The sequence below is a fragment of the Achroia grisella genome, unplaced genomic scaffold (assembly GCF_030625045.1).
Source record: "Achroia grisella isolate CSIRO2021 unplaced genomic scaffold, CSIRO_AGI_Agris_v1 utg109, whole genome shotgun sequence".
NCBI lineage: Eukaryota > Metazoa > Arthropoda > Insecta > Lepidoptera > Pyralidae > Achroia > Achroia grisella.
The window spans coordinates 6,255,677-6,282,158 of NW_026712573.1; the positions used below are offsets into that span (position 1 = coordinate 6,255,677).

The 26,482-nt window shown below is 32.9% G+C and overlaps 2 protein-coding genes and 1 long non-coding RNA gene across 4 annotated transcripts; 1 reads left to right on the forward strand and 2 right to left on the reverse strand.

Moving 5' to 3' along the window:
• Nucleotides 1–363: 363 nt before the first annotated feature.
• Nucleotides 364–2,042, reverse strand: LOC131846715 (NADH dehydrogenase [ubiquinone] 1 alpha subcomplex subunit 7-like). The gene is made up of 4 exons (XM_059196096.1): nt 1,857–2,042; nt 1,652–1,740; nt 1,167–1,265; nt 364–581 (listed from the first exon to the last, which is right to left on the reverse strand). The coding sequence occupies exons 1-4, from the start codon at nt 1,923–1,925 to the stop codon at nt 509–511; spliced, it is 330 nt and encodes a 109-aa protein (XP_059052079.1). The 5' UTR covers nt 1,926–2,042; the 3' UTR covers nt 364–508.
• An 850-nt stretch (nt 2,043–2,892) lies between these two features.
• LOC131846401 (uncharacterized) lies at nt 2,893–10,428 on the forward strand. The gene is made up of 3 exons (XR_009357674.1): nt 2,893–3,027; nt 3,779–3,895; nt 10,351–10,428. It is a non-coding gene; the product is annotated as an uncharacterized LOC131846401 (long non-coding RNA).
• Nucleotides 4,397–25,996, reverse strand: LOC131846386 (cytosolic 10-formyltetrahydrofolate dehydrogenase). 2 transcript variants are annotated; one of them, XM_059195674.1, is made up of 15 exons: nt 25,915–25,996; nt 24,752–24,893; nt 24,232–24,329; nt 16,352–16,488; nt 13,933–14,084; nt 13,332–13,450; nt 12,688–12,954; nt 11,751–12,355; nt 10,942–11,269; nt 10,345–10,507; nt 9,953–10,071; nt 9,425–9,622; nt 6,163–6,335; nt 5,381–5,580; nt 4,397–4,638 (listed from the first exon to the last, which is right to left on the reverse strand). In XM_059195674.1, exons 1-15 carry the CDS (start codon nt 25,915–25,917, stop codon nt 4,583–4,585), a joined length of 2,760 nt encoding a protein of 919 aa, XP_059051657.1. In that variant the 5' UTR covers nt 25,918–25,996; the 3' UTR covers nt 4,397–4,582. The 2 variants fall into 2 exon arrangements, with proteins under 2 accessions (XP_059051657.1, XP_059051649.1); XM_059195666.1 differs by lacking the exon at nt 25,915–25,996 and adding an exon at nt 25,471–25,580.
• Nucleotides 25,997–26,482: the final 486 nt, after the last annotated feature.

A 26,482-nucleotide genomic window follows, 5' to 3' on the forward strand; every position in this document is an offset into this window, starting at 1 on the left:
TTTTAATCAGGATTAATATTAGTTCTTACGTTTTGATAAATATTAATGTAAATACATAATCACATAAATCAATATATATGTCGGTGATTCAGATTATGACCCATTAAAAGTATCTTATCAAATGAGAATAATTTTGCGTTTTGGTATATTTTAGCTTCATAAAGTTCTTAGGGATACACCTTATTTACTTTCTTAAATAATTAAATAACCATATGAAGAAGTATGTGCGTGGGTAATCTAATTTGTTGTTGTTTTACATTTATGTTAGTGTTTGCGCTACAGGCTTAGTTTTTTTTTAAATATACCAATAAAATACCATATGCTTTTTATTTTACTCTACCACTTCTATAATATATATATAACAACCTGAAATACATTTTATATTGCCTGTCTGTTGGATATTATTACAAGTCCTAAATTTACTGAAACATAAATTTAAATAGTTATTTGAAAAAGAATGTAACATTTATTTGGTTTAAAAACTAATTGTATTATTATCTATAATTTGTTATTGATGATGTTGATCCCAGGGGAACACTTTGCCAGGTGTAGGGCTAACATTCGCTGCAGCTTTTGGAGCTCTGAAAAAATTGAAAAAGTTGGACTGAAAAAACTTCTAAAACTGAAATAGTAAAACTTCATATTGTGACATGAAAATTGAAATGTTATGACACAAAATGACACCGCCTAGGAGGGTGAGATGGGTCCTAAATTTCATATTTTTACACAGATATTTTCACTCACTATTTTGACTCCTACAATGTTACACTTTATCTCCTCTAATAAAGTGTAACATTGTAGGAGTCAAAAATGTCTGGGGGAAAGGGAGGGGGCCTATTTGCCCTCTGCCTTGGCGTAATTTATGGATGGGCCCGTAATAATAATTTGAAAAAATAATTGCCAGTAAATTTATTATTCAACTATTGAAATGGTAACATTCTAAAAAAACCATTGTGCTTTCTATATATCCTTATGATGGAGACAAATAAATAGACTTGCTGCTAGTTGAGTGATAATAACATATAAATGCAACGAAACATTTAAGTTATTGAATAAAAGGTTTTCAAAAATTTGTTATGATCCATAATGATGGTTTCTTATTTTTTAAAATGATGAAATAATAAAAAATATTTGTTCCCCTTTTATGAATCACCAAGAGTACATACCCTTTGTCAGAGCTAGCCTCGAGGAACTGTTTGGTAACATCAATTGGTGGTATTACTTCTCTGCGGGCATCCCTCGTATAGTAATAATTGTGGGCATGACTGAAATAAATATATATTCATTGTTATTATGTAGGCATATATTACTACTTATTCATGTTTTCTGATAAATAAAGTTATATTTATATATTTCACATTACAAATATGAAGTAACTATATTTGTTGTGATACAATCCATTTACACAAATTTCATCAAAATGTGTTTATTTAATCTTGATAGATTACACAGGTACACTCACATTCCAAGTGTTAGTATGTATACATTGTAAATCCCATCGCATAACACTACAATGTTATAATCCACAATAGCCTGTATTTCGAAGACAGACATTGGGTATTTTTTATCTCAAATAAAGCAGACGACGTCACGGAAAGCAGTTGCAAATGCATATGCATTTGAGAATAATGGATTTATCAACCCTTCATACTTATGTGTAGCACCATCAGGAATTCGTGGCGGCGGCTGCGTCCTCGCCGCGACGAACTCTTCGAAACGTAACGCCAGTGTATGTTTCCTCTAACAAAAATTGAACACTATTATTAAATAGTAGAAACACAATTGACGCTTATATATACAATGCTATTAAGTTAAGTCTAAGTTACATAACATAAAAACAAAATAATGAAACTCACTCCCAATAGGAAGTCCCTAAACGTTTGAAGGACCGGTGAGATATCTCGAATTGGTACTTTTTTACTCATTTTATTTATTTTATATTTGTTTTATAATTTAAAAACTAGAAACAAATTGAAATCGCAATATGCAATTAAATAATAATCAATCGATCATCTGGTTTTGACTTTGGCACTGGACAATCACTGACAGTGACAGCACCACAGATATATTTCTCAAAAAGTAAAAGCGCGAAGTAAAAGAATAATGTAATTATATTACGACTGTTACCCCAGAAGTCAAAGGCTTCGTCACCTGAAGTAGTGAACGGAATACTATATTTTATATAGGAACGAGAAAAAATAAGAACAAGTTTTGGTGTTTGTCTTAGAATCGTTTTGTATTCTTTATTAATATAGCAATACGCAGTTTGAAAGTATAAAACAATAACGAGGTTTTATATCCAACATAGTTTATACGTTCTCGTCATGTACGTTTCACTGCGTATATTGTAATTCAACTAGGATAGGCCGTTACTTAGTATATTTCGGCATTTCGAAATGGCTTATTATAAAATTACGTAATTAGTACCTATTCTGTATTTTGATGCAATTTACTAAATTAGTATTGAGACACTACTTTCTTCAGCCAGTATTATTTCATTATAAAAACGGAACAAGTCTGCTGTTGCTTGCTTATGCTGTCATAACTATTCAGATTATTATACGTTACAAACAAATGAAATGTTATTAGTTTATCAAAGAAAATTCTACAGGATATGGGCCCAGCATGTTCCGCTGCCCACATGTGTTTAGTAGAACTAGACCGCATTTTCTGTATCAAAGAAAATCACTAAAAGAATATTTTAGACTACTCTAAATAAAACAATTTATACAAAATATATATTTTATACGAAAGTTACTCTGCAGTCCTCAGTGTAGTAGGTATGCCGTACACATGAACATTGTACGTTTACGCTAAAATAAAAACTGTTTTGAAGATATCAAGAAAAATAAATAAATCACAACTTTCATTTATTTCATAGAATATAGCAGCCAAAGTTAAAAAATATTTTTGCTAGTTATAATTTTTTTTTGTAAATTATAGAACCATAAAGATATCAAAAACATTGTCAAATTCTATAATAATATGTAGACATTATGTCCATCAGTTTAAATAAAAATAACCATCGTAAGTATGATGCAAGTTGTACAATTTTATGAAAGCATCTATAATATGTAGTAAACATTACGTATGTGTTTTTGTTTATGAAGTATCTGTGAAAACCTCTCGTATTTGAAGACGGGACATCCTTGAACATTATTACGTATTTGTTAAATACTTAAATACCGATAATAATTGTAGAATCTATCATATTATTTTACTTTCAGCTTTAGTCATCGAGGGATTTCTGGCTGCCGAATCTGCAGTATTCTGATAAAATGTAAATGTGTGTGCCTTGCCTTAATTCCTTTTTTTTTTCTATATATGTAACAGGATTGACGAACAAGCTAACGACGTACCTGGTGGTATGTGGTAATAGTCGTTTTACTTATATGATTAGCACCACGGCCATCATATCGCACACCAATACTAGCTTAACTAAAAATTAAGGAAATTTAGAAATTCCACTGTATTTTTTTAAAATTAGACTTAAGTCTAATTAAAAAAAAACGAATATTTGAGTTAGTCCAGTATTGTACTAGGTATGTGATATAACTGTATAGGTATATTTTATTTATAATGATAATTATAGAAAACAAACAGACATGCTAACAAGTAGAAGGCAGCAGCATGGTCGTATCCAGAAGAGTGAGGCAGGCAAGGTAGAGTCAATGCGCGGTTTTTAAAAATTTAATACGTGTATTGTAATGCATACCTCGCTATGCCCATATAAGGTGGTGTGTTGCATGTCAATTTGAGTTTTATTGTTATCCAACAGCTATCCTGAACGTGATACTCCAAATACATTGACCTAACCTCACGTGCCGACTGTATTTAAAACGTCAACATTCGCGGGAGATCCTACGAGTATTCCGTTGCATAGGCAAGATATCAGGTAATTTATAGTTATATTTCATACCAATAGAATATTTTTTGCTTTAAATAAGAATACGACGCTTCCGCAACTAACAAAACATTTAGGCCTACTCCTTATTAATTCGTCACAAAATTGCTATATAAAAATTATATTCTAGATGTGTAATGTAACCTTATAAATTATAATTAGATATAAAGATATAATAATGATTATATTGAGACCTAATTATGAACAAATTATTTTCTAATTAGAATTTGTATTTTTCTTACAGAGAGGATGAAATTAAAATTAAAGAGTGGAACCAAAGATTTAAAAGAAATATTTATAAAAATTGGATGAGAAATTCTGTTACTTACTGATTTAATCCTCACTCCTCATAATACATGAGTGGTGAAGGAAAAGTTGATATGTGAAAAGTTACGAGTGTATTAAATAAAAGATAAGAATTTGTTTTTGAAAACAGTGTATAATTATACAACAAAACACTAAAAATATTCTAAATCTATCTACATATTTAGAACTTATCTATTATTCGAATTCAGTAAATATAATTATTTACAATTAGTAACAATTAGTAACAGTCAATAAGCATTAATTAATTAATAATTATATAACAAATGTACAAAACAATAATTCCGCCATATTTGGTGCATTCATTTTATCACAATTACTTATCACATATAATCTTATATTAATTATTGTTTTTTAATATTCTATTGTCACACATTTTGTTTTGAGGTACTCGTTCAAAGCCTCTTGACCTGTAACAAAAATATTGTACATTAAATATTTGTAAACCATAATAAATAGTAAATCCGCATTGAAATAAAAAGCGGAGTTACCATTTTACTTGCTACATACTATTATTAATTTCATCCTTTAATCAATATAGACTTTATAAAAAGTCAATCTCATGGGCCTCTCAGTCGCCAAACCGCCTGCCTTGTACTTATTTGTAGGTATAAATGCTTACATAATTATATAATAATCTGTATACATGACATCTTAGTCCCTTGGAATATAAACGCAGGATATCATGGGTATAATATGATAATGTTGTGTCCGTAGTACTGTTCATACATATACAACAGTTTCTTACTATTGACAGCCTCGGTGGTCTAGTGGTTTAGCACACCGCTTTACTATCCGATGGTCGTGGGTTCGATTCCTCGCATGGTACAAACATTTGTTTTCACGATTATGATTGTTTGTATCGGTCTGGGTGTTTTCTATGTATATTATGTATTTATTTAAAAAAAAAATGTATCCATGTATTTATATCAGTTGTCTAGTACCCATAACACAAGTTCTGCTTAGCTTGGGACTAGATGGCACTGTGGGAATTGTCCTGGAATATTATTATTATTACCGCCGGCTGAGTAGTTTGTTAGCTATGTACAAGAATGTGTAAGTGCTTAATGTCCTTCGATGGGAATTAGTTACAAGAATAGGCCACCTGATATTTCAATTAAAATACATATGAAGAATATTGTCCCTTATTACCTAAGTCCTTCCCGAAGCCGGACTGCTTGAAGCCGCCGAAAGGCGCTGCCACGTCCGTTTTGTTATAAGTGTTGACGAATACAGTGCCGGCTTCGATGCGGTCGGTGAGTTGTAATGCGCGAGAGATGTCACGTGTGAACACACCACTGGCAAGCCCGTACTCTGTGCTGTTCGCCCGTCTCACCACATCGTCCAGATTTCTGTAGATCAAATTAGTTATTATCAGATGTTAAAAAAAAAATTGGATCTCAATACGATCGCACTTTCAACCAATGAGTTCTCAATCTTAATAATTTTATAAACTCGAAAGTTTCATGCAAAAACTACTGAACGGATTTTGATGAAACTTTACAGTAATATGCATCAGAATAACTCATTTTTTTTATTGAAATTTAACGCGGGAGAAAGCGCGGGTACCGGTAATTACGCTATATTTTAGACGACTTCGTTAAAGGATGTTAATCCGTCTTCTTTTTTAAGTGCGTGTCGGAATTTTCATATTTTTTCCAATCCGGTCGAATGTATTCTCTATTATTGGTTATATACAAATATACTTTAGTTAGAAGCCGATTTCTTGCCGTAAATATTTATTTTTGTATGTATCTTCTGTTATATGTTTGCTAATTGTGAACCGGTTCCTTAATTATTTTTTATCGATGATTGATACAAAATCCTATTATAATGGACCCATCCATTATAATAGGATACTCTTTTATTACAATACAGATCTGTATTTTATGAAATAACATAATTATATCTGATAGAGCAAATGCTATACTAACTTGCTACTGAATTTACTGATGATCATGATAGGGCCGAAGGACTCTTCTTTAGCTATGTACATGTCATCAGTGACATCGGTGAAAATAGTCGGCATGAAGAAGTAACCTTTACGATCAACCCGTTTGCCGCCGTACACCAGCTTAGCGCCTTCCTTGACTCCTCTCTCGCAATACTGCAAAGAGTAAATATATCGTTTATAGTACAACAACTTCTTGTTTGGTTAAAAATGAAACTACGGTTTTTTTAAACAAAAGTAATAGGCTGTACTTAAACGACAATAAACCATAGATGCTTTCGACCACAGGCATCTAAAAGTCAAGACGCAATTTCACTTATATTGTTTATAAACAGTTATATTATATATAATTTCGTTCAATTTTTATTTCACACTAAAACTAAATTAAGTATAATTAATCTATGTATTTAGAAAATTTGATGAAATTGAAGTATACAATAAATAGTTTATATTAATATAATAGTAAAAATTGGAAGATAAAAATTTTAATACATTAGTAAATGTCTTACTTTGGGCAGTGGCACTCAATGAGGAAGTAGCCATTATTATTGCTAAAAGTTGCATATAGATGGCGTGATTGGTATCGATGGAATTCTTCATAGTTTTGCAAACGTTTTAAAAAACAAAACTGTGTTTTCAAAAATGTTTAATCAATTTTTAAAAAGTTATATATACATGTTAAAATGAAATAATGCGTTTAGAAAAGTAATTTTCATATATTTACTCATTTTGTTATTTTCCAGTACTTAATTACACTTTAATCAGTGCTAATATGGGGCTCAATGTTTTCAAAATGCTTTCATAGATGGCATTGTCGTCATTTGTATCGGCCTAATTAAATGTCTTTTTTATATTTTCCAATAATAAGCACTTAATATATTATTATTGTAAATTAAACATATAAAAATTTTTTAAGTAAATTAAAAATAGCCGAACAAGCAAGTAATAATATTTCCAATAATACTTATGTATGAAGTGTTGTCATATTATAAATAAATACATGTATTATCGATTTTTTTTAATAATCGATAACAGGATTTTATTACGCATTATTCGATGATGCTTTTAATGAGTCGTTGTGAACAGTAATTTTTCATTATTTTGTATTATGCAGTGTTCCGTTTCAAAGAACGGAATATAGTAGTACATTATTAGTGTCGTTGGTTATTTGCATTTGTACTGAAAAATCGATTACATAATAATTTAAAATATCGAGTACGAATCGTAGTTGTCTTCGAATACTGGCAACTGGTAAGATTAAATTAGTATTTAAAAAAAAGAGAGAAATCGATCCTAATACGAATATCATAAAGTTGATTTTCCTTTCTCATTAATATCATAGCAGTTTGTTTTTAACTTGCGTATGACTCTGTGGTATGATGTTTAACGTGTATTGTTATTGTACGGTGCATACATTTCAAAAATTATATTTTATTGTAGGTACATACATTACTTTCATACATTTCAAAAATTATATTTTAATGTAGGTACATACATTTCTTTCATACATTTCATACATGTCAAAAATTATCTTTTAATGTAGGTACATACATTTCTTTCATACATTTCATACATGTCAAAAATTATCTTTTAATGTAGGTACATACATTTCTTTCATACATTTCATACATTTCAAAAATGAACTTTTTATGTAGGTACATACATTTCATAAATGTCAAAAATTATCTTCTAATGTAGGTACATACATACATTTCTTTCATACATTTCAAAAATTATATTTTAATGTAGGTACATACATTTCTTTCATACATTTCATACATGTCAAAAAGTATCTTTTAATGTAGGTACATAACACCCCATGTCAGACCCCTTGTATTTGGAAGAAACTTAAAAATAATGCCAAAAATATTAGATGAATATATTTTTAATACGAATATTGTTTTATTTTTGTTCATCAACTTTATCCCTCACTAACAATACTAGTAGTAGTACATAACCTGGTTTATACCGCTAAAGATATTGAAAGATATACGAGTAATTCAGAATGTTTGGCGTGAAAGCGAGACAAATAGACAGACTGAGTTACTTTAGCATTTATAATATTTTTAAGAATATCGCTATTAAAAATAGGGGTTGGTGAAAGACGGGTGAAAATTTAGGCGTGTATGTATTTTCAATGTAACATTATAAATAAAAAAAAAATTGTCCATAATACAAAAAAATGTTTTTTCGGGGTAGGCCACCCCTATGACTTAGGGGTATAAAAAATAGATAACAACCCTACCTCAGACCTGGCAAGTATACATATCAATTTTCATCATGGGAGAAATATGGCAACTAACACTGTGATACAAAATTTATATATTGTAATACACTACCTCTAAGTAGATATATATATATAGCGGCGCACCCGCCGGTAGCCTCGCGCTGTTGGCTCGTTGCTAAGCAACAGATACCCCGGTAGCGGTTGGGTAACGGGAGGCCGGCGGCAGTTGGTCGTTGAATACCGCACGCAGCGCAATAGTCTTACAACTTATTTTAATTATTTTTATGACGATCCAACAATATAAGATATAGCGGAATTCTCATTAGGTAAAAGAGGGGTACATCGTAGAATACATGAGGTATATACCAGTAAATTAATTGTAGCTAAAATCAGTCTCATACATATAACGATTGAAATAAAAAAACGTATAGCCCGATTTTGATACGTACGAGTATAAACGTATCAAAATCAGGCTATACGTATAGCGCAGACGCGTTACAACATATCAAAAAAATAGGCATGGAATGTAAAATAAACCATAACATAATAGGTATATACATTGGCACATAAGCCATATCTGCAGTGTCGGCTAACGATATTATACCTACACATTTACATTGAATCTTGAATCGTCCCTAATGATGTACACGATACAGTAACCTACATATCTATTATATACATATCTTTGCAAAACAGATGTCATGTAGCTGAATTGACTGCCATCTATTTTCATGCTTTGTTACTAAGCACCCACTAGTAATCCGAACTGCTTCAGATCTAGCGACATCTAGCGGCTACGGCGGCGAAATAAAATAGCCCGAAGAATAGCCCGAGTTAGGAAGGAACCATTTTCTTGTATGGGATGGGGTATCTGTATGTAATATTATGTTATCTGTGCTTTGGGTAAAACTATTAAAGACTATTTTAAAGGAATGTATTTTTATCTGTCATATTATATGCATTTGACTGATAATAATAAATAAAAAATATTAAAAAAATATTCACTGGATATACTTACATCAATCAACTTATCCATATGCGCTTTGTGGTTTTGGGGTCCGTGTGAAGTACCTCGGTGCAGAGGGTCGCCGATGCTGATTTTTTTGGTCTCTTCTACCACCCGGCGAAGGAACTCGTCGTGGATACGCTCCTCAACAAACAATCGGCCCGCCGCGATGCAGTTTTCACCCTTATTAAAGAACACTGACCCCATTCCCTGTTGAATTGAAAATTTATATGAGAAAACCAATTTTAGCGTTCCATGGATTTAACCATGGATACAGTGCCGGGTTTATAGAGGCCCCCTCTATAAACCCGGCACTGTATCCATATGGAATAAAAACGTTAACCAGGTCGCGAGACAAGTGATATGGATGTAGGTTGAAGGGGCATCTATATTTAGAGTTACATTCAGATTATTTTCGCCCAATATCCATATATAACTTATGTATAGATACTATATCACTGCAGCGAGGTTTTTACCGCAGTGCATACAGCTTTAAAATTGGTTAATTGATGAAAGAAAATGCATTAAATAATAACTTACGTTTCTGATAGCCTTGTCGAGATCACAGTCCTCAAATATGATGAGGGGCGATTTCCCGCCCAACTCTAACGATACCTTCTTCATGTTTGAAACAGCGCAAGACTTCATTATAGTTTGACCTGCGAGTGTACACATTATGATATTTATTATTTAGACTATTTGCAAAACAAGAGAAAGTTCTTTATTCCACAATATGTTTTGGATAACTACCAAAATTCTGAATCTATTTTTGTTAAATTATGTTATTCTGGCAATATTACTTGACTAAGATAGATGTTAATTTTTGAAGACAACAACAAGAATAAATCTCATTAATAACCCGCGAACATCGATGGTCGGGTTCGGGTCCTTGCACGGTGCAAACATTTGTATGATTCAGTATTATTTATTACCTATAGGCGTGCTGCCAGTAAATCCTAGCTTCCTGACGAGGGGATGGTCAGCAAGCGCTTGTCCCGCACCGGGGCCGCTGCCAGGTACGATGTTGATGACGCCTGCTGGAATGCCAGCTAACACCGCCAACTCCGCAAACTTCAGCGCGGTCAAAGGGCATACCTGAAATTATAGGACAGGGGCATGACTCTGTGCTCTGGAATAGCAAGTCATCAGTGTTAACATAAATATCACATGATAATATGATATTTATGCTATTTATCTCTGTAAGCGGCGGTTATTGTTTACCATCAGGTTTGTCGTAATGTTATTCCATTAATAGCTTAGGGATAATGTATTTATAAATCTTCTAATTGAATAGTATTATATAAATTCAAATATAGATTATATTATATCTACAATACTGATCAAAAGAGTACAAACAACCTTTATACAAGGTCTAGTTTATTATGTTGTTCTTATATATATTATAGTTACCAGTTTTAGTAATTTTTTGTTTCTAATATGTCAAAAAATAAAAAATAAATTTCTCTTAATTAAAAAGTACAGATTACATATCGTATTAAGGACGAATATTGCAGAATTGTTACACTTACAGCTGCAGGTTTCATCACAACTGTGTTCCCGGCCGCCAAACACGCCGCCATTTTCCATGACAGCATCATCAGGGGGTAATTCCATGGGGTGATCAGTGCACACACGCCGATTGGCTCTCTCTTGGTCATCGTCAAGTTTCTATTAGGTCTAGCATGGTTTATGGGTATTGTGCTACCTTGGATTTTATCACACCAGCCTGCAAAGTACCTCCATGTTTCTATTGACATGCCTATGTGGGTCTTAAGGGCTAATGTGTAGACTGCGCCTGAATCTATTGATTCTATTGTTGCTAATTCTTCTTTATGTTGTTCCATTAGATCTGCTAGCCTGTAGAAAATGATTTATTGTTGAAAATTTTATTACAAATAATATTTAATACACTTGACAAATGGTCAAAACAAATCATCACACAGCATCATGAACCTTAAAATACTATATACACAATTTCTGTTTTATATATCAAAAAGAAATTAACAGATACATATGTCAAAGAGCACTATTAACATAAAAAAATTATGTAACACTAATTTCATGGAGAGATGAGAATTGTTATGAGCTATCACTTTAGCTCAAAGACTAACTCTTCACCTGAAATCACGGAATTAATTTCGTGATTTCGATATTTAGATAAGTTATTAGAATTAGAATTTTTAGAACCTGAATTTGATATTGTATAGAGATCATCATCATTTTGTCGTTTCATAAATATAGTAAACTTCCAAAAAGGGACATCTGATTTTATAGCATCTATATACTTATTTGTATCTATAATGAAAAAATATATAATTATAGAAAATTGTGTACTAACTTAAATAATAACTGTCCCCTCTCCCTGGCGCTGATCTTTGTCCATTCTCCATCATCGAACGCTTTCTTGGCGGCAAGCACTGCTCTGTCGACATCCGTCGCTGACGCACTCTGCACTTTGCAGATTACACTCTCATCACTAGGATTCACTATCGTCAGCGTTTTCCCACTTTCGGAATTAACAAATTCTCCATTTATGAACAATTGCGTTGGAAACTTAACCTTCATTTTGTTGACATCTAATTCTACACCTTCGTATTCTATTTCCTTTTTGTTCGAACCACCTCTCGCTTTTGTAATGGCTGCATTGAAAAAATCACCAAATGTTGTATTCATATATATGTCTTCATTTTGTAGTTCTATGTTTGCTAAGTCTTTAATTTCTTCCACCAATCTCACTACGTCCATGGAGCCGGCTCCTGATTCAAAGAAGTCTGTTTCCTCCTCAATGTCTATCCGTAAGATAGCCTTCCAAATGTCCCGGGCATTTTCTACGAATTGTTTCTCTTCCGCTGTCAGTTCTAAAGTAACCTTATTATCGTTCGCCTTGAAGAAGTTCTGTGCGTTTATCATTTTACCGTTTACTTTCAATCTTTGTACGTTTAGCTGCAATAAAGAAGAATTTGTGAGTTATTTGTTAGTTACGTATATACATAAGATACGTAACTGACTTTTATAAGACACGAGGCACCCGTCTTGGTTTTGCACGGGTCCAATTAATGTATCTCTATTTTTATTTTAAATAAATATAGCTTTTTTATCTAAAATTTATGTAGGGATTTTAATCATAAAATATTAATGCCAGTACCATAATAGCCTAGCCTAGTATAATGATGATGATATTCTATAGGGGCGAGAATTCTGAAATAAGGTTACGTATTCTGTATTTATCGAAATGGAAGTTTATCTTCTTTCTGATGTAATATAGTTGTTCTTACCTTTACACCATCATTAGCAGTAATCAGTAAGCCAGCTTCGTGTATAACGGCCGCTTTGCCCAACCCTGGTATCACTAATTTGTCCCCTGCAGTTTCATATTCCCCCTCCCAGAGACTGGACCCGAAGAATTTGATCTCTACGTTTGGTTCGCTGCCTTCGACCACGCCATCCCGAGTCTGCGCATGGATGAGTGTGGTGGCACCGGGGGATGAATCCAAACCACGGATAAAGTTGTGTAATGCAATTCCTCCTTTTGACCAGTCGATCTGTAGTCAGAAAATATTTTTGAATTATAGTTATTCTTGGGTCGTCATTATACGATGATATTTTTATTGTAAATAATGTAACAGATTATCTTGCACACAAGTTAATAATTCACTCATTTCCGACTTATTCCATGTGAGCTGGACCAATCGACCAGGATAAATAACCTGTCCTTCAACGTCGCGAATGCTATACTGCCTACACACACACACACACACATATATATATGTTACATTTAATTAATTAGGTTAAATTTACTCATTTTAGTAGCATTTACAGGTTTAAAGTCGGCCTTATATCGATTTAGTATTTACTAATATTATTAAATTGGATTTCAAATATTGTATAACAAATTTATATCCGATTAAGAGTGCTTTACCTGGTGTGTTTCTGGTTTGAAGAGTGCGGGGTCATATGTAGCTCCGTCTTCGGTTTGCTTGATTTTAGGCGCTGTGTCGTTGGCAACCATATTAACAGACTCTGCCAACGCCTTTATACCTGTGCGGATGTAAAAATATATGAAATCTACTGGATCGAATTTTACACTAAGATTGTTATTATTATTATTATTATGATTATGACATTTTGATTTTGTTATCTACAAATAGAGGTATATGACAGATTTTGATCGGCGAATCGGCGATCGAATTTTTATATTTGCTTATGTTCGTGACCGCGATTGACTCAGTTAAAAAGTAGCCCCTATAATTCTCCATACCTAAAGCTAAGTTCAATATGTCAAATTTCAATAATAGTCAAGTATAACAAACTAATAGTAAAGTCCATAACCACATATTAAACTATTATGTTGTAACAAAGACATAAAACATTCCGAAAACAAAAAACAAGGAGAAAAGAGGTAAATACCCTTATTTACCATAAAATTATTCGTGTTTAGACCCGGTTAACAACATACCTAATGTAAACTTGTCTTATATAATACTTGGATTAAATAATTTTTATATTTATGTATTACTCACCTTCAGGATACAAATACTTGTTGTATATAGTATCGACATTGTCGTCTATGGTCACTGGGAACGATTTCTGCAACAGGATAGGACCAGTGTCGAGACCGTCGTCTGCCCAGAAGATGGACAGTCCACACGTCGTGTCGCCTTCTATTAGTGTCCTGTAGATAGTTTATAACATTTTTATTTATTACTAACTGAATTCGCAGATGTTGTCATGTCTTAACTATGATATTCATAGTAGATTCTGCGCATTGTATATAGTAGGCAAACCTTAAAGAAAACTTTCCTAATGTTCCGCGTAACTCTCTTATTTTTTTATCCCATAAGAACTTTCTCCTGATAATAAGAAACACAACAAAAAAGGTATTAGTGATATCGATCCAGCCATTCACGCGTAATGCCGTGATCAAGGAAAATAGCTATTAATTTTATATGCTTATATATAAATAGTGCATAAATAATATGTTGACGACGGCCAACCTGCTGGTACCTGGTAACCGTTGTCAATAAAAATTAACATCACTTTATGACGTGGCGTCCGTAATACCACATGCAGTGATGTATATAATGTCGTGATACTCTTCAGTCCGGTAGACCACGATATCATGCTTCTTGTAAAGTAATTTCGTTTCCTTATGTTAACCTTCAACCGAAAGATAATTTACAAAGAAAGCGGGTCAAATAGGTGAGACTTCGGTACTCAGGCATACGACTTTTTATAAAGTCTACCGCAAGCAAGTCTATTTGCCTTATTTAGCGAAGATCGCCGAATTGATTTCCGTACAATACAAACATTGACTCTTGCCTTCTAAAGTTTTCCTTGTTTAAGGCATTGATGGCGCTTAACTCACTATTTCGTAATCTTTCTATCATCTAAATTGAGCAAATGTCTTTGAATGACAATATGGTCAGGTTCAAGTTATACTAGTGTCGTAATGTTGACACACTATAGAATTACACATATAGAATTATGTAAACAATATACAAACTTAGTATTAATCAAATTATTACGATGTATGTATGTTTACATAATAATAACATACTACATGTTTATGTAATTTTTGAAATAATGTTTATAAATAAGATTAGAATTATTATATCTATTGAAGAATTAATTCAATAGAATGAGGTCATATTATCCGAGCATAAATATTTTGAAATAATAATGCTTTAGACCACACTCAGATATCATGTATGCTTTATGCCTAAAAAAATGTTAAAGAAATAAAATTTAATGCCCCCACATGATATATGAGTACAAAATCTTTTTCTGTGTTTATTTTTTTAAGTTACAAATCATAAAGTAAATTACTACTAAATTTATACTATTACTATTTAAAATTACTTCCTAAATTCAAATTGTCTATGGTGAAAAATAAAAAAAGCAGTATTAAGTCATATCCATGTTCAAGGTTGGTAGTATGAGGTATATGTAGGCATTAGCGTATTTGAGCATGATATGTAGACATGATTTGGCCAACCCCATGCCCCATGATAACTCGAATACTATAGATAAAGCAAAATACGTAATTCAAACTGGAAAAAATAAGTATATCTTGACAATTGGACACTGGGGGCACCGTATGATGATAACTCGCAAACCATTGATAAAGCAAAACACCACTATTTTTTGCGACTTCACCAAGGAAAATATATAATATAATACGTAACCACCCCATGATAACATGGAGTGATAAAGCACGTCGGCATTGTCTATATTTGTGGCGTGATTATAAGATTCTTGTAATTATTGTTTATGAAATTGATATGAATTATTTCATCAGACACATTATATGGAGAACATATTTGAATGACGGCCTCGGTGCCTCAGGGGTTTACACACAACTTTATTTCCGTATTTGACATTATTGTTTGTATCTGTCTTGGTGTTTTTTACAAAAAAGTGTATCTATGTATTTATATTAGTTGTCTAGTATCAATGACACAACCTCTGCTTAGCTTGGGAATATATAGAGCTGTGTGAAATGTCCAGGGTAATTATTATTATAATATATAGACTTCTTTCTTATAGCTTCAGCAATTATGCATGCAAATTTTTTTGCCATTCTATCAATATAAATGTTCGCACCATGTTTGAACACGCGACCATCGGAAGTAAAGCGCTGTGCTAAACTGCTGACCACTGAGGCCGTTGAATATTATTGTAAAATAATTTTTCAGACGGTATGGTCCTCTAATGCGAAGAGATGAGTTAATATACGGTTAAAAAAGCTTTACAACTACGCGAACATAAAAGATGTAGAGAACGTCTTTCAGCTACCTGGTGGGCCACTATGAAAAATCTCATCGAGAGGGAAAAATTGCCCGACCCTACAACTCACGACAGATTGTCCTGGCGACGCAAATCAGGGGAGTCATATAAAGTGGGACAATGTAAAGAAGAAGAATTTATCAGATGTCTTACCAGTTAATTGATGATGCTCCTCTGTGCCTCGGTAGTATACTGGGGTGGTAACATATGCTCTCGTACTGGGGGTGTGTGATGATTTCCATTGGGATGAATTGTGTGCAGAATGGCAGCACATTGATGTCTGCATTTACCTATTGAGAATACAAGAATTCGTTAATGATTTTTCTAATATATAAAGAATAGATATTTTCGTTTGGATATTTGAAAAAATATTGTACCCACTGTATTATTAAATTTATAATTATATTATATATATATAAAATAGTATTAAACAAAGCAGAGCTTGCATTGTGGATACTAAACAACTCGTAAAATATTAATAAATAAATATAAATCTTTTTAATCTTATATACATAATTTATTGGTATTTAAAAAGCTCATAGGGTTGTCTTTTTTAAAGTTACACCAAGATTCGAGTTCATCATTAATAATTTTATAATTTAAAATGTTATAAAATATAGTACAATTAAAATATTTTTTATGGCTTATCTACAAATATACAGAAAAAAGAATTATATATAGGTAGTATAACTCTACGGAATTTTAATATAATAAATCGGCAAATATATCCTTCTTTATCCATAATTGAAGGACTAATTGAAACATATTTGAAACGTAAACGTATAATATGTATTTATTATAAAAAAATGTATGTACTGAGTATTTCTATCAGTTGTCTAGTAGCCACAACACAATATCTAATTACTTGGGACTTTGGGACTATATATTTTTCCCTATTTTCAACTGATGTAATTACTTATATACTTAGCTGGTTTACTTGCGAAGGGTATAAATAAATCTGGTTGTCGCCAGTTTATTATTTATGCTAAGTCGGAGGTGAACGACTTTGAGCATATAACACGATGTCTAAGTTTATAAAATATACTATATGGCTTGGTTTACTGCTTGGTTTATTGAAGCCAATAAATAGATAACTGATAATTAGAAATGGCTTGATACTTATTTGTAAATATTTATGTGTACATAGATTTGATAACTCGATATGACATCGCAATAATGGTTTATTTATTGCGAAGTAGTTTTAGTTATTATTTTACCTAATTATTCTGATAATTGATTAGGAGATGGATACCGGATAATTAGAGGAAATTACTAATAAAGATACAGTAATATTCGATATGGAAGGTCACGAGTGCATTAGGAGCTTGCACTCGAATTGATAGATTGATCGTTTGAACACGCTGCATATTCGTGTCTCACTCACTATAATATCCAATTAATATTGTTATTCTTACATTTACGTAAACAACACGCTTTTATTTATTTAATAGCAAATTAAAGTATTTATAAATATATACCTTAACCACGCTATTTATAAAAAAAATTAATGGATGATGTAATGGTGCCCACGCCTGCGCTAACGGTATCCGCTGGCGGGGCACCAGTGAAGAATGTCTGTTAGTCCATTGTGACGAATTCACGATTTAGCCACAACGGGTTCTAGAGGAGACCGCATGGAGGTCTACATAACATGGTAAATTATTAGCAATAATGTTCTTATTCTCCATTACTAACAATCCCTTCTGATATTTATAATATTCATAAATGCAATGCGTGTGTTGTTTGGTTATTTTGGAGACTTAATGGCTGAATGAATCATAGGCTATCTTTTATGTCATAAAAGAAGACTAAATCGCCAGCCAAAGCCAAGCCAAGTATTTTAATATAGGGATTGTTGGTTTGGAATCATTAAAAAATAGTATTAGTCAGATTTGTAAAAACCTTATTGTTGCCTTACCTTCAATTGCTCAATTCTATAGGAATGTTATTAAGAATCACTCTGACGCAAAAAAGGTAGAAACTATGCTAAGTGAGAATAAGGCAATATATAGCGGGTAATTATTTTAAATTAACCTTACAGCGATTGAAACCGCGTGCTACAGTTAGTTAGTTATGTATATATAAATTGTGAAACTTCCTTTAAACATGGCTACTTATTTACATTAATTATGTCTTATAATCAGGTAAGCAGTGCAGGTAAATTATAGTTCAGAATTATACGATACGGGTTTGCGTGCCTAGTGTACGGTTCATATCCATAATTATTTTTTAGAAAATTGTTATACTTTTAGCAAATAATAATTTTCATATACAAGTACAGATTTACTTCAAATGAACAACATGTTGGATTTTTAATTTAAATCTCTGTTTGTAATAAATTATATGTATATTGATTATGTACCACGAGAGACAAAAAGACAATTTTGTATTTATTTAAAATTCGCAAATTTTCTAAATCTTTAATGAATTAAGCATCCTATTGGAACATAGAGAAATACAACCCTGCGCAAGTACCTTAGTATATGAGCTTAGTAGGAAGTTCATATTCTATTCTCACATGGAGATACCTTAATCTAATCTGCAGTAGCCTATTAAAAGTTGTTTTGGTATGGAATATGGAAAAATACTTTTCGTTTATTGTCTTGTGTCATAGATACTTAACAAGGAATTTTTAACATCATCAATATTTGATTAGTACATTACGAATGAGGCAAACTTTTTTGAAACAACCGGATGTACAATAATTTTATTATTACTTATATGATAAACAAAGTAAATATTATAGCAGGTTTACTAAATTAGCATATTTAGATTTTGTCAACTTATGAATATATATATATATATATTGTTAGGTGTAACTTCCTGTGGTGGCGCCACCGTCGTGCGGCGCGTCTATAAAAGGCTGCGAAACCCGGTGTGCGGCCTCTTTTGGTCGACAGACGTGCTCTCGAACGAATCTCCGTATCATACCGTGTTTGCTGTATAAGTTCTTTTACTGATTTTGTTAAAATTAATTATACGATTTGTTATAAGTTTCTTTTATTTAATTAAATTTAGAGGATACTCCTAACATCAGAAGTGGGATTCGAGGCCATTTTTGGTCGCGAATAACATTTTTGACTAAGGATTGATTACATGTCGAGTAGAAAACGCCCATCGTTACGAGAGCACGCGTCTCCGTTCTCCACCTATCAAATATAGGTGAACTAGCAGCGTTAATGGACGCAAGTCTCAACAATTGGTGTCGCTGGAACAACGTGCGGGTAGCTCAGCGAAACAGGGGTTCGCATATAGCTGCCGACGTAGATGCTGACGACGTGCCTGCGCCGGCACCGGCCCCGCCACGCTATCGCCGCCCGCGCAGACAGTCGGCGCGCCAGCCAGACCCGCCAACGCGGCGCCAACGAGCGCACCTGGTGCGGTGGCGCGATCGGTTGCTACCTCAACAGACATTACGAAACGTCTTATCGACGCTTAATGTCATGAATCTGGTGAGATCTTTCTATTTTTATATTTCATACTTTTAAGTATGCGCAACATTGACGAATAGTTGCGATGAAGTAGATCGTGGTCATTCAGTGAACCGACAGACGGTGTCAGTTTTGTCATTAAAAGGTGAAGCAAGTGCGTAGTAACGTGAGTGAGCTAGTAATGATCATACTTGGTCATATATGATAGCAAACTACGTAGTATAGAAGTAGATTCTTAAATACGGTGCTATAGTTGCAATATAGTCGAGTAGTATAGAAGTAAATTTAGTTCTTTTGAAAAATAACCTACGGACAAAATCGTATATGCGTTTTGTGAGAAGATAGGTCATACTGAATACGCTTACTTTACAAAGAAATAATCTGAATTAGGCTAACGCAAGTTTTCGCCGTGACTTGGACTAGTGATAATGCACATCGCGACGAAATTATCGCGCCGTAATATGCGGGTACCCACAGATGTTTAGTACGATAGTGGTTCAACAACTTTTAAATCAAAATGATCGTTTTTGTGTTGTAAGATGCACATATTATGCTGTTTAGACGAAACGGATATGCGGTCTGATTATACCCACAAATGTTTAGTACGATAGTAGTTCAACAACTTCTTTTAAATCAAATGATGGTTTTCGTGTTGTAAGGTGCACATATTATGCTGTTTAGACGAAACGGATATGCGGTTTGATTACTTTCTTACTTAATCTGCAAAATTCATAACATCTCACAAGAAGTAACTTCTTAGTACCTTGTGATTATCTTAAAGACGTCGGTACTCATTGGTAATGATATTTTTAATATTGAAAAGACATTGCGTATACGAAATAACGATTTTTAGCGTATTTTTAGAAACCGCTCTTTTGAAAATAATATAGCGCGTAGTGAATCGATAGCGCGACTTCAATTGATAAATACACCGTTCCGTGGTGATGAAAAAGAAAATTTGTAGTCTTAATGAATAAACATTCTGAATACTTTTTAGTGGCTCAGTCACAGCTATGGTCAATACCGTATAGAGATACACATTCGACTACTTGTTAACGAAGTAGCGTTATGTAGGTACGACGGTTAATTACCGAATCGACCATATAAATTATTTTACAGTTATAAATTAAGCATGCGTGTGAAAATCCAGGTTTACAATTCATTTCCGCTAAGTGTAATTACCTCGCTCCTGAGGTTGTGTATCCTAGGAGACTGGAACTATTTGTAAGAGTCAGGTCAGGCCGAACGTATCCAAAAAGAAATGATGGATTCTTCGTTCAAACAAATTTCAATTTGAGCATTTCATTCATTCATCAAGTAATACTTATTTTTGAATCTTCCTCGTGAACTATCTTATCGTATAAGGAACGAGCGAGGAAGACTAAGTCTGTTGCTTTTTTGAACACTTGTGGTAACTGTACATTTTAAGTTCAAATGTGTGAATACAAACTGCGAATTAGTACTAAATCATTAAAATCTAAATATTAAATACGCAATCAATTGGTTGATTAAGTAAATAAGATTAAAGCGGTGTTAGAGTAGGAAAGTCTCTACAAGCAGTCCTCGTTCATGTGTATGACGGACAGAGAAAATAAACGCCGTAGTAGTTTTGGATACCAAAAACTGTCGAAGCTGCTTGTTGCGGAATACGATGTTGTCGGTTGAGACGATGTATAATAAAAATGAACTGATCAAATGCAAACAATATCATTTAAGGAGAGCTGACATGGTTTGTGCAATATTTAGTTGATATTATTTAGTGATACTGGTCAGCTATCTTATTCGGTATATCCCGTGATACACCCAAATCGCCTCTTGAAATTTTAACGGGGAAAAGAATAGAAACTAGAGAGATGAGATCATCTCTATATTGGCTAGTCAATCCGCGTTGCTTATCTTTGACCATTTACGGACTGAAGTCCATACGGATGCAAGTGCACTAGGTTACGGTACTAATTCAAATAGGAAAAGACGGACGTATACACGCAGTAGCTTTACAATATGTGCAGATCCAAGGTACTACTCCTGAGCTCGAGATACTTGCTGTTGTCAAGGCATTGCAACATCGTCATCTCATCGGAAAACATTTTAGGGTAGTAACTAACTGCAACGCCCTGAAAATTATAAGAGGATCTCTTGCCTAGGGTAGTGCGCTGGTGAATGTGCCTACAGGATCGTGATTTGACGTTTGAATATCGTAAAGGTTAGTTCATATCACACGCATCGAAATCCTTTTAATAACCTCACGAATCGTAGTAGCATATGCTGCTGATGATGAAACTACTTGTACAAGGGCAGTTGAATAGTTTGCGATATATAAAGAAAATAAATCTTAAAGAAAATAATTATTAACATATCTCTATAGGAAAAAGTCGCGATTATTGTTATATTTCTAAAGACTACGTGTTGACCATATTGACGTGGAAATCGAGTTCAAATTAGTTGACGGTTTCAAAGTAGGGTCCATCTTGTAAAGAAATACTATAGAGCACGGAATTGTTTGTTTAATGTGTAAACATGTTACCTTATACTTTATATCACGTTCCTCTCCACCCAATGTCCAGGTCCACTATACTTTCAATACCTTATGATGCAGTACATAAAATGTAACGAATACAAATATATTCTCGTACACTCAAATGCTTTCTCTATTGTTCTAATCTATACAGAGTCAAATTAGAGTAGAGTCAAAATGGAATTTGAGTTTTTCTAATGTAATTTGTATTTTTGAGATAAATTTTATCGTAAGGTATTTAGGTAACACCTCGTGTAAGGCTTTGTGCAGCATCGAGTGTGTTATAGGATACACCTCGTGTAAGGCTTTGTGCAGCGTCGAGTGTGTAATAGGTAAGCACCTCATATAAGGCTTTGTGCAGCATCGAGGGTGCTATAGGATACACCTCGTATAAGGCTTTGTGCAGCATCGAGCGTGTTATAGGATACACCTCGTGTAAGGCTTTGTGCAGCGTCGAGTGTGTATTAGGTAGCACCACGCATAAGGCTTTGTGCAGCATCGAGGGTGCTAAAGGATACACCTCGTATAAGGCTTTGTGCAGCATCGAGTGTGTTATAAGATACACCTCGTGTAAGGCTTTGTGCAGCATCGAGTGTGTTATAAGATACACCTCGTGTAAGGCTTTGTGCAGCATCGAGTGTGTTATAAGATACATCTCGTGTAAGGCTTTGTGCAGCATCGAGTGTGTTATAAGATACACCTCGTGTAAGGCTTTGTGCAGCATCGAGTGTGTTATAAGATACACCTCGTGTAAGGCTTTGTGCAGCATCGAGTGTGTTATAAGATACATCTCGTGTAAGGCTCTGTGTAGCGTAAAGTGTGTTATAGGTTACCTCTCGTATAAAGCTTTGTGTGGCTTCTATGTATACAAGCTTAGATCAGATTTAAATTAGTCCTTGTGAGGCAACGTGATCCTACTTCCAAAAATAAAATGCTTACCACTAACTTATGGTTCACAGGTTGTGAAGAGTCACTGTTGACTCGTCTCCGAGCAATAGCCCTGAGAATACTTTCAGCCTGGACAGAGCGCATAAGATTAGCAGTCGGACCAGACGACGCGCCGTGACCAGAAAGCATCGGGGACGATGCTCCGTCAGGAGAGGCCGTGTTAGGTGTAACTTCCTGTGGTGGCGCCACCGTCGTGCGGCGCGTCTATAAAAGGCTGCGAAACCCGGTGTGCGGCCTCTTTTGGTCGACAGACGTGCTCTCGAACGAATCTCCGTATCATACCGTGTTTGAATGTTCTTTTACTAATTTTGTTAAAATTAATTATACGATTTGTTATAAGTTTCTTTTATTTAATTAAATTTAGAGGATACTCCTAACAATATATATATATATATATATATATATATATTTATTGTTATAGGCACATACATAAATGTATATATTAGTATATCTATAGATGGCCAGCTAAGGTCGAGTCAATAAGAATTTTCAAATTAAATTTATATTTTTGAATAGTATCAAATTTTAGAGTAGAATGCTATTTTCTGCTTTTGAAACAGGATTTCCAGCTATTGTCATAATTACTTTAGTTTTTATATAAATCCAAGTTGTAAGAACAAATAATATATGATTTTATTTAGGGTCGGTGTAAAATGTTTTTCCCTTCTATTCATGCCTGTTCATCATCACATTATTTACTCCCTTTTTTTTTTATTGGATTGTTTGGGCTATTGTCAGATGTGTAGCACCTGTAGCACTGCGACCTACATAGATCTATTGTGCTCGCCCTTTTCAGAGTTCGCTACCTAGACCCGTCAGGGACAAGAATTGAAGTATAATACTCCCTTTCTTACTACATCATCTTTCACATAGTCTATCCATCTCTTTTTCTGCCTACCTCTGCCTTTATAACCATTCACATTGATATGTAACAGCTTCCTTAAAATATTACCTTAGTTCATACTGAATTTCATAGTAATGCCTACTATCCAATGCAATTTAGGAACTAAATTTATTTATTCTTTAGGACACTTATACTATAATATAAATGGTTTACCAGTGTCAATTTAATATTACACAATGTACTCTGTTTGGCACATAGAAACAACAAAAATAATAAAATATATAACTTTACTCACAGATTTATATTGTTCTAGAATTTCTGGGATTACTTTGCCTTTTATGCGCCATGTCTTGTATTTGTAAACTGGTTTTCCATTCTGTGCTGCAATGGTGGCTGTAAATATATGAATTAGTTTTTTTTTAATATGCATGAGTATGAAATTCATAGTTAGTAACTTTGAAGTGTAAAATTTCTAAATCCCTAGTAACTAGATATGTAAAATTATAGAACTAGTTAAATTTATAATAAGTATTTATAAATTGAAGTTTTTGATATTTTACATTAAATTTAGATTATTTTTAATACAATTTCAAAATTACACAAATATAGTGTTTTACTTTATTATTTAAATTAATTTTCAGTAAGTAGTAATTAATCTGTATTATGAGTTAATTTAATGATATTTAAATAAGTAGTTGTTCTAAATGCAAAAGTAAAGGAATAACCTATTGTTAAATAAAAAAAATATAGTAAATGATCAATGTAATAAAACTAGCAGCAGTTTAAAAAAAAGATTTAAAATCTAAATTTCTTACCCAGGGGGTCCTCCCTATTGCCCTTGTCCAAAACTGTAAATACCCCAACAACTTCATGTCCGTCTCTCTGAAGTAGTTTGAACACTTCAGCTGCAAATGTACTCTGACCAATTATGGCCACACGAAGAGATTTCTTTGGGGCCTGCAACATAGTAAATTGCAATATGATAATTACATATGTATTTTTAATTTATAAAAATCAAATAAATTTATAAATATAATGTATGAAAATGAGACTGATAAGTGATGGAAATAATATGATTATACTTAGTAGGACTTAGGACCAGAATTTAATTATTTTTATTATCATAATCATTATTTTTATTTTTAACTAGCTGACCCTGCAAAACATTGCTTGCTTCATCGATTAAAATCGCTATTAAAAAATAGGGGTTGGTGATAGAAGGGTGAAAATTTAGGGTTGTATGTATTTTTAATTAAATCCACATTATAAAACAAAATATTTCAATTTATTAAAATTGAAAAATTTTGTTAAAAAAAAATTTTGGCACGCGAATTTTATATATAAGAAGATATTGGCTACTAAGTAGCCATAATAAAATTAAAATAATGAATACTTTTAAGTATTCATTATTTTATAATTGGTATAATAGTTTTGTATACAAGATACTATACAGTAACACATTCTAAAATTAAAATATGTTTTATATATAGAATGTAAGTAATATAAAATTTAATAAAATAATTTAAATAATTACCTCGTCCGTTATTGATACTGGAGGCATTATACAGTAGAAGTGTAGTATATATAGTAATAAAATATCAGCGAGTTCTGAGTAACCCAGCTGATTATTAGAACACGATTCGACTAACTAACTAACTAACGGGTACAACGACACAGAGCTATATATTGAATACCGTCACCATCACCCTTGACATGGCTTATCTCCTTTAGTTACTGTTATTTTACATAAAAGCATTATTTTTGTAAGGTGAAGAATGGCGTTAAATTTATAGTACTAACACAGCACAAACCACATGAATGAAAAAGGACCAATACGAAGCAACAACAATGACAACTTACATTGACAGATAGGTTATAAGGTAAAACTAAGTCGCTTTTGGTACCGCATTCCGTCATTCAATTATTTGTATATACCTATTTATTGTGAAAAAAATAATATTGGTGAATTTTTATTTACCATATATCCTTATTGTTCACTATTTTATTGTTTATGTTGCACAGATTTAGACTTATCACCATTCTTGAAAGCGAAAACGAATATCATCCAATGGGTACTATTAGAACAGCTGTTTGGATATTAACCAATCAAAAAAGTTCGCGGTCTTTTCCATGATACTAGCAAAATAATACATGCTGCAACGATTCTTTGGAATATCGAATGAATAACATTCGAAGTTATTTTAGGTTTTCCGATTCCGTTCGTGACGCTTTAATCAAAATATTTTTAACCAATTTCAAAAAAGAATTGGTTTTGAATTTGACTGTCTGTAGGTGTTTTGTTTAATGGTAAACTAATTTGGAAGACTATTTTTATAAAGACCTACTTTATAAAAATAGTCATAGCTTTGTTCGTTTAATGTTTATTATTAATGTTTCCGTTTCTAAGTTTTATTTATAATAAATTGATAATACTAGATTTATTTCCTAATTGCATGCAGCTTAGTAAATTTCAATGTTTTTAACTATCAATGGAAAATTCCACTAAATTCAAAAGTGCAAATAAAAGATTATATAAGTATAGTAAA